Genomic DNA, 8213 nt, shown 5'->3' on the forward strand with positions numbered 1-8213 from the left:
CGTGCTACATCGTCTTTTCTGTAAAGACATTTGGAAACTTCAAATACCAAATTGATAAAAGAAATTTTTTAGGTACCAAAAGTGATAACTGAGTGCAAGTTTAGGAGGCAAATAGTAAATTAACCCTTTTTCATATATTTGAAAAAATTTTAGAAGTCATACATACCAACATCCATGTATGGAATAATTAAGGAAAACATCCGAGCAACATAACTTTGAAATACAAGTAAAACCTTAACAGAATATAACCAGTATAACAAATAAAGAAGAACATTACTAAGTTTATCAAAATTTTGGAACACAAATTAATATACTTTGAATACTAATATTCAACCCACATTCATCAAATACCAGGATATACTACAATCAAATACAGGAGAAAACTTAACAAAATATAACCAAGCATATTCATGCCGGTCATTTACCGTGATTATTAGGAGTAAAAGAGGGAAAGAAGCTGCTGCCGTTGAAGTGAAGAAATCTGAATGATCATTTGCTTAAGCGTACTCATATAACCACTACATTTCTGCAAGAGTTTGTCTTTGAGTTCAGGATCTCCACCTTTGTGATAATCCTGGGGTAATTCCATCTGTACCAAACTTAGAAAAGACAATATAACCACCATATTCATGCCTGCCATGTACCACTATACAACACTGTATTAATGTACTGTTTCCAGAAAAGAAAAATAATCTGGCTCACTGTCTGTGCAGCTAAAGGCCAAATAGTGAGAGAACATGGTTCATTACACAAGTTTAATAGATCAGAAACGGAAAGACAATTTTATAAATTATGAATCAAAACTGTCTACAAATGGCCTTGATCCCACCAAATTCAATATGTTTTTTTGGTGAACTTGAATCAAGATCTGCATACTTATGCAGTTTCAGGCTTGGGAGGGACCTTCTGGCCCTCTGATGGCACTACTTCCGATTCTTGTTGAACAGGAACACAAGGTCTCCAAATTGTTTCCGTGCCTACATCCATGAGTGCAATGCCCTTAGCTTGCAAATGAGCTCTCATCTGATCACTTTTCAAGAAGTCTTTGTTTCTCCTCACTTCAGCTCTTTTGTTAATTAGACGAATCACATCATCTTCCACCAACCCGGCTCTCGTTAATGCTTTCTCCTTTAATTGCAGCAAAACCTGTTTAAGTAAGAAATTCATCATCTTTAGTGTTAGAACTTTTACAGAAGGCATGAATCTTAACATCGTGTAATAAGCAAATCCCGACACCTCATTATAAGAGCAAGGTGGCTGCAATCCAAGAACATCCAAAACTTTCGTAACTTCTTTCCCAATCTCTTTAAGGGATTCAATTACCAATAATCTTTGTTGCTTTTGCTGCTTCTTCTGTCAAATTACAAGAGAAAATATATTGTTATTGGCCTTGGCATAGACATATATGTGTGTGTGTATATATATAAAGAGAGAGTTACTAGCATTCTGAAAGATAAACAAATACCTTTAGCATGGTCAACAAATTGTTTACCAACTTCAACGCTTCTAGAAAGGCTCCAGTCAGTATAAGTGAAGTGCTCAAGTCATCTGACATTTTCACCTGGAACTCATTGCAGAGCTTGCTAATGCATTCCTTGGCATCCGGAGTAGTCCGAGCTGGTTTGCCATCATTGGGAATTTCTTCTTGTAGTTGTAATAGAGCATCTTGGCAATCTTTCAAACTCTGTACAACAAAGCAGGTAAGGATACTTTTCCAAAGGACTTGAATCTAAACTAACTCCAAGTACGGTTGCCTATGTAAATTAAAAAAAACTCAGCATCTCAGGTCAACTCAGAAAATAATTTGGACACACTTTTGAGTAATTTTTAACCTGAAGGAAAGGCAAATCTAATCAATTATAGAAGAAATACTAAGTGGTAAAAGGAAGCCAATATTAAATAAAGCTGAACTCCAAGAAATGGAATGAGGCATGCTCCTCATCCATGACACCTTACAAGTATACAAGCCCTAGACAATTCAGATAAACAAATTTTAAGCCTAAAAGGCCAGATCACTGTCTGTACCAAGACATCTGAATTCTGACAGCATATGGCTATTGCAAAGTAAAAGCAGGGAAATAAGTTTTAAACCTGATATATGTAAAAAATAGCATCTGATGCACCTTCCAACTGAACAACGGAGTAATTGAGAGGAGAACGATAGTGTGCATTTATCAAGAAGTACCGCAAAGCCAGTGGATGATATCTCTCAGTAATCTAGAAAAAAACACATAAACACAAAAAAATGAAGCTCGTATGAGAACACTACTGCAACTAGAACCAGAGGGAAGGGAAATCACATAAATAATAAGCCCCAACTTTACCTGGCGAATTGTGAAAAAGTTACCCAAAGATTTTGACATCTTCTCATTGTTATTAGTAACATGCCCATTGTGCAACCAATAACTTACGTCACTCTCTTCGCACGCAGCACAACTTTGAGCAATTTCATTTTCATGGTGAGGAAAAATCAAATCAAGCCCACCACCATGAATGTCAAATTTGAAGCTTAAATAATGTGCACTCATTGCACTACATTCTATGTGCCACCCAGGTCGTCCAGGTCCCCATGGGCTGTCCCAAGATGGCTCACCTGGCGTTGCAGCCTGAAACAATTATTAAATATCAGAATTTGGAAATGATGCCAACATTATAAATGGCAGGTAACTGATGCAAATAGAATGGATGAATAAATTTTGACATTAGAAGTTGTGCAACAATAGTTTCAATGAAGTGTGTCATTATTGAAGGGGGAGGGGTATCTAAATTGCAACTCTTAAATTTTGTTTATCTTGTAATTAGGGCTTGTCATCCTTGTATTCTATGTTACATGGAGCTGATGAATGTTGGATAACGAGATGCATCTTATGCAGATATGCTCATTGTTTTCTTTAAGTTTCCATATAATTTGAGGATAAGACCTCCTTATCTAAATGTGCCGAACATTGGTGTTGAACACAAGTACTTTAGAGAAAATGAAAAGTTCAGGTAACTTAGCCTGTACTTTATATATAGTTGCCTATTTAAAGTCCCATCCATAGAGTTTACGTAGTAGTTTTTTCTGTCAACAGCTAGACATTAGGAAGCAATGGTAATTTGAGTCTTTTTTAATAGCTTGATCAGATTAAGCACAGTACAGCAACTTTGGAAGGGCAAATTTTAGACTTTAGATGAAAAGTCGCAAGCATGAACACAATAAATACCTACTCCTTAAATAAATTTAATAATAACTGAACCTAATCGAAGGGAGCTCAAGTAGCTTTATTTTTTTCAAAACAAGCTCAAGCACATAAATTAAAGCTCCACCATGATCAAGCCAACTTCAAGCCTCAAGATTTCAAAAGGAAAGAATCTTAAGCCTATAGGCTAGACTCAGCTTGATTACAACCCTAAAGTTACTAGTAAGCCAGTAGGTTTTGCACCTTCCATAATGCAAAGTCGGAAGGATTACGCTTCCTTGAGTCAACAGCAACACGTTCACCCGCTCTATTGTTTTCCAGTTTCTGCCCAGATAACTTGCCATAATTTGGGAATTTATCAACAGCAAAAAACACATCGCCATCAACAACATATCCAAAGTCTTTGTTTATAATCTGCAAGATGAAATTATAGAGAACGTTATGAGAGGAATTAAAAAACGGCATATGAAATATTTGCCTTCAGCCCTTCACATGTTAAAATAATGCAATATATGTAATAAACTTCATGTTCAGCAGTTCAACAACTCTTAACAATTAAAATGGGCAACTTCAGTTCAATATGAATTGGTGCAAGTTAAAAACTGCTCTTCTACTTCTTCATAGAAGGAAACATCTAAAATGCCTTCTAAGACTAGAGCATGGGTCATTGCTACATCATTGATTGTCATTGGGCAGATGTAGTTAAATTACAAGTATACAGTACATGACAATGACATGCCCAATAATAGCTTTTTATCACAATGATATGGTAATGATATGAAAATATAACTACCAAATATAACCCATTTAAATGAATCATACTTTTGTTAATGCAAATACATACATAAGCACATTATGCATGCATGCATAAAAACATTGTGTTATCATGGGTTTTAGATGTGCATAAACCTAACTATACTAGGGAAAATTCCCCTAAAGCAGCAATAGAGATGCAACAGTGAACTTGACCATAAATATGTGCACTACATTTTCCACCGCTGGGATGCAAGATTGCTAAAGGGAGAGAGGAATCATGGTATCCATATTTCTACAAAATAAAACTAGCATATTCAATAGGAAGGAAACCTGAGTTATCATATCTTTGATCTGCTCCATGTGATCAGAAACGCGCGGCTCATGTGTTGGAGAAAGACACTGTAGATCACTCATATCTATATTATATTCTTTACAGTACCGGTCACTCAAACTTATTGGATCTTCTCCAGTCTCATTGGCTCGACGAATTATCTGCAAAAGTCCAATCAGTAGCTCTCATAATATGAGGAAGACATAATGGTTGTTGACATATAAGAGATGGACTATTAATCAGAAAGTAGAAGTGGTAAAACATTGGAAACAAGGAAGTGCATTCTCTATAACATCTCCAGAAAGAATGATCTTAAATAAGTTTAAAACAGATTAACATATCAAATAGAAGTCTTTAAGCTCTTGTTCAATAAGCTCAAAAGGAGAAAACAACTAATAAGTTGAGGTTTCGCCCCCCAAATATCATAAATACATAAGCTGAATGCATCAGATTCAAATGATAAGTATCTTTTCAACATCAAAAACGCCATTGCTCTCAACTAAAACACCAAAAACCGAAAGCAAAGAGCCAATCAAATCAAAATTCAAACCTTATCATCAACATCAGTAAAATTCCTGACATAAGTAACCTCATAACCCAAATGCTTAAGGTACCTGTACAATTCCAATAGTCAGCAACCAATTTTAAAAATAAAGGCCGGAAAAGCATAAGGAATGTCTCCAAGAAAAATTATACACCTGTAAAGGACATCGAAGGAAACGGCAGCACGAGCATGGCCAAGGTGACTGAAATCATAGGCAGTGACACCGCAGACATACATGCGAACTTTTCCAGGGGTTTTGGGCTTGAAAACCTCTTTTTGCTGAGTCATAGTATTGTAAACAACAAATTGGAATTCTTCGGCTTCCTTCTTAGCCATCGTTTTAGAAGCTTTTTTCTGGTTTGTTTCTTGCTTTGAAGAATCCATGCCTTGATTAAGGGCAACAAAACCCTAACCCTAGACAGAATTTGCGCAAGCGTTAATGTCAGATTTAAACTCCGTCCGACACCCCAAATAGCAGTGTAATGGAAATTAGAAGCTATAACAATCCGCCATTTCCGCTAAACCGATGCCTTTCTAAAAATTAGGATAAGAGAGAGTAAGATCGGACACAGAAAATCAAATACAGCAGAGTGGTGCAGAGGCAGACAGCAGACAACACAAACCGAGCCATACCTCAAAATCTCATGACTCATTAAGTTTAGGGTTCCAAAAAGTATCCTATTCAATTTTGTGGTTTGTAGGAAACTTGAGTGTAAGAGAGAGCTTGGGTCAGGGACAGGAGAAGGAGATGGAGAGGCTTGTTTGCGGCGGGATGTCTGAATTGAGATGAGAATGGGTCGGGAATTTTTAATGGAAATATATATAACCTGTATATAAAGGGAAGGTCCAACTTGGTTGACACTTCTTTTCCTTATATATTTTTGGTTCCCAGATTTAAATATTTAAATTAAAATATTTTTAAAAAAAAAGAAGGATTAAATTTGTAAAAATAAAACTACTAAAATTAAATTTTAAATATAAAAAAATTCTAAGAAAGTATATTTTAATATTCAATTAGTTACTTTATGATTTAACCTAAAAGTATTTAATAATTAATCCAACGCGATATGAGATAGTATTCATAATAGTTTTAGAATAACTTTTTGATATATAATTTAATAGTCACTTTGTTTGCTTTATGTTACATTTTACTCACTTATATTTAAAATGTTAGTTTTAGTCACTTATGTTATTATTTTGTTACGAAGTGATCATTCTACCATCAAGTTTCGTTATCTCTCTAGCGATAATCCTACATGGTAGTCCAACTAGATTTTAGGTGTCAACTTGGATTTCTAAATGATATGAAAATAAATTTTTAATTAAATAAATTTAATTAATTAAAATTTTTAAACCTAAACCTTAACTAAAAAATTGTTTACCTCTTCTTTTTTTTTTTTTCCCTCTCTTCTTTTTAGTTTTTTATTTTATTTGATGGAAAAATTATTATCAATATCAAAATAGTTGAAATCAAATTGACTGCTTCAAAAAATTGGATTTAATGGAAGGTCCAAGTATGTCTTCTTTGCATTCTTGTACCTCTTTTATTCAATACTGAAAAATAAAAGATTAGATTTTTTTATTGTTTAATGAAAATCCTAAATTAAAATTATTGATATTTTCTTCGACTTTTTAAAATTGTTTTTGAACATGTATTTTATTTTGTGTAAATAGACATCCCATAAAATGCAACCAAAAACATGTTTTCATGAACCTGTTTCATTCAAGCTAATTGTAAATTTTTCAGAAAAGGGCTGCCACTTTCACTATTCTTGTTCCTAATCAGTATATTTTCTAGTTCTTTCATAATTCTTGAATAATTGGTTTTTCAATCAAATTTTTTCTGATCTGAATCAACTTGTATGTTCACAATCTCTTTGAGGGTATTCCAGATTATTCTTTCTTATTGTTGATTTTGTGCTGAATTACCTTGCAATCTTTTTTTTATTTTTGCTGGTCTTGGGTAAGTTTTGGTTCAGAGCTAATTGGTTAGTAGCTTGTGTTTCTTTAAATTATATTTCTATGTTATTAGTTTTATCTGCTTAGTATTTGAAGACTCTACATCATTAATTGTATTTGTGATGTGGGTTTTGCATAATTTATGCTAACAACTTGGTTTTACTCAAATTTGGATCTAAAATCATTTTATTTCTTTGTTTTGCATATTACTGATGGTGAAAAGGGCCTTTCTTTTTTTATTCCAAATTATTCTTTCTTATTGCTGATTTTGTGCTGAATTACCTTGCAATCATTCTTTTTTGCTAGTCTTAGGTAAGTTTTGGTTCAAGCTAATTGGTTAGTAGCTTTTGTATTCTTTAAACTATATTTCTATGTTATTAGTTTTATCTGCTTGGTACTTTGAGACTCTACATTATTAATTGTATATCTGTTGTGAGTTTTGCATAATTTCTACTAACAACTTGGTTTTACACAAATTTGGATCTAAAATCGTTTTATTTTTTTGCTCTGCATGTTATTGCTGGTGAAAAGGGCTTTCCTTTTTATTCCAGATTATTCTTTTTTACTGTGATTTTGTGTTGAACTACCTTGCAAATTTTTTTTTTTTGCTGGTCTTAGGTAAATTTTGGTTTAGAGCTAATTGGTTAATAGTTTTTGTTTTCTTTAAACTATATATATATGTTATTAGTTTTATCTGATTGGTACTTGGAGACTCTACATGATTAATTGTATTTCTGATGTGGGTTTTGCATAATTTCTGCTAAGAACTTGGTTTTACTCAAATTTGGATTTAAAATTATTTTATTTCTTCGCTCTGCATGTTACTGCTAGTGAAAAAGGCTTTCTTTTTTATTCTTTTGTAATTATCATTTTATTTTTAATGTAATTTGTATAGTTTGAACTTAATCATTTGTATATATTGTGGCAGCTTGATTCCTTCGATAAATTGTAAATGCAAGTTTCATTACTTAATTACATGTTATAACCAACTCAGCATTTGACTTTAGACCTTTAAGTTGACAGTTAGGTTTTGAAATCTGTAATCTTCTCAGACTTGCAGATTGATATTATGAATTGTGATTGTTCAATTTTTGTCGTCATCTTAGCAAAACAAACATTATTCTTTGTCAGTCCTTTATGCTTATGTCTATGTTCAGCTTTTCATTTTAACTTGGGTGTATTTTGACGCAAATGTATAACAAATAATTGATTTAAAGATGTATATAATGTTAACTTCACTCTGATTGTCTAAGGAAGGATTGAAGTTCCCTAATTTTGCCACAATGTGTTACCAATTTGCACTTGTAATTTACAGCTGCTGCCAAAATATCTTTTAATGTGTATATTTATGCTATCCAAATACAATTTATAATTGTTGCCATAATGTCCCTTAATGTAGATATTTATCTTATCAAAATGTGAATAATGGCTACTATTTTTATGT

The 8213-nt window shown here is 33.1% G+C and overlaps 1 protein-coding gene across 2 annotated transcripts; it reads right to left on the bottom strand.

The window, feature by feature from the left end:
* Positions 1-281: 281 nt before the first annotated feature.
* LOC108460791 (cysteine--tRNA ligase 2, cytoplasmic-like) lies at positions 282-5673 on the bottom strand. Of its 2 annotated transcripts, XM_017760444.2 has the most exons (10): positions 5444-5673; positions 4965-5224; positions 4817-4880; positions 4266-4427; positions 3423-3593; positions 2325-2606; positions 2092-2217; positions 1466-1684; positions 1237-1353; positions 282-1146 (listed from the first exon to the last, which is right to left on the bottom strand). In XM_017760444.2, the coding sequence occupies exons 2-10, from the start codon at positions 5192-5194 to the stop codon at positions 877-879; spliced, it is 1641 nt and encodes a 546-aa protein (XP_017615933.1). In that variant the 5' UTR covers positions 5195-5224; positions 5444-5673; the 3' UTR covers positions 282-876. The 2 variants fall into 2 exon arrangements, with proteins under 2 accessions (XP_017615933.1, XP_017615932.1); XM_017760443.2 differs by having other exon boundaries at positions 4965-5673.
* Between the last annotated feature and the right edge of the window lie 2540 nt (positions 5674-8213).

The sequence above is a fragment of the Gossypium arboreum genome, chromosome 6 (genome assembly GCF_025698485.1).
Source record: "Gossypium arboreum isolate Shixiya-1 chromosome 6, ASM2569848v2, whole genome shotgun sequence".
Classification (NCBI taxonomy): Eukaryota; Viridiplantae; Streptophyta; class Magnoliopsida; order Malvales; family Malvaceae; genus Gossypium; species Gossypium arboreum.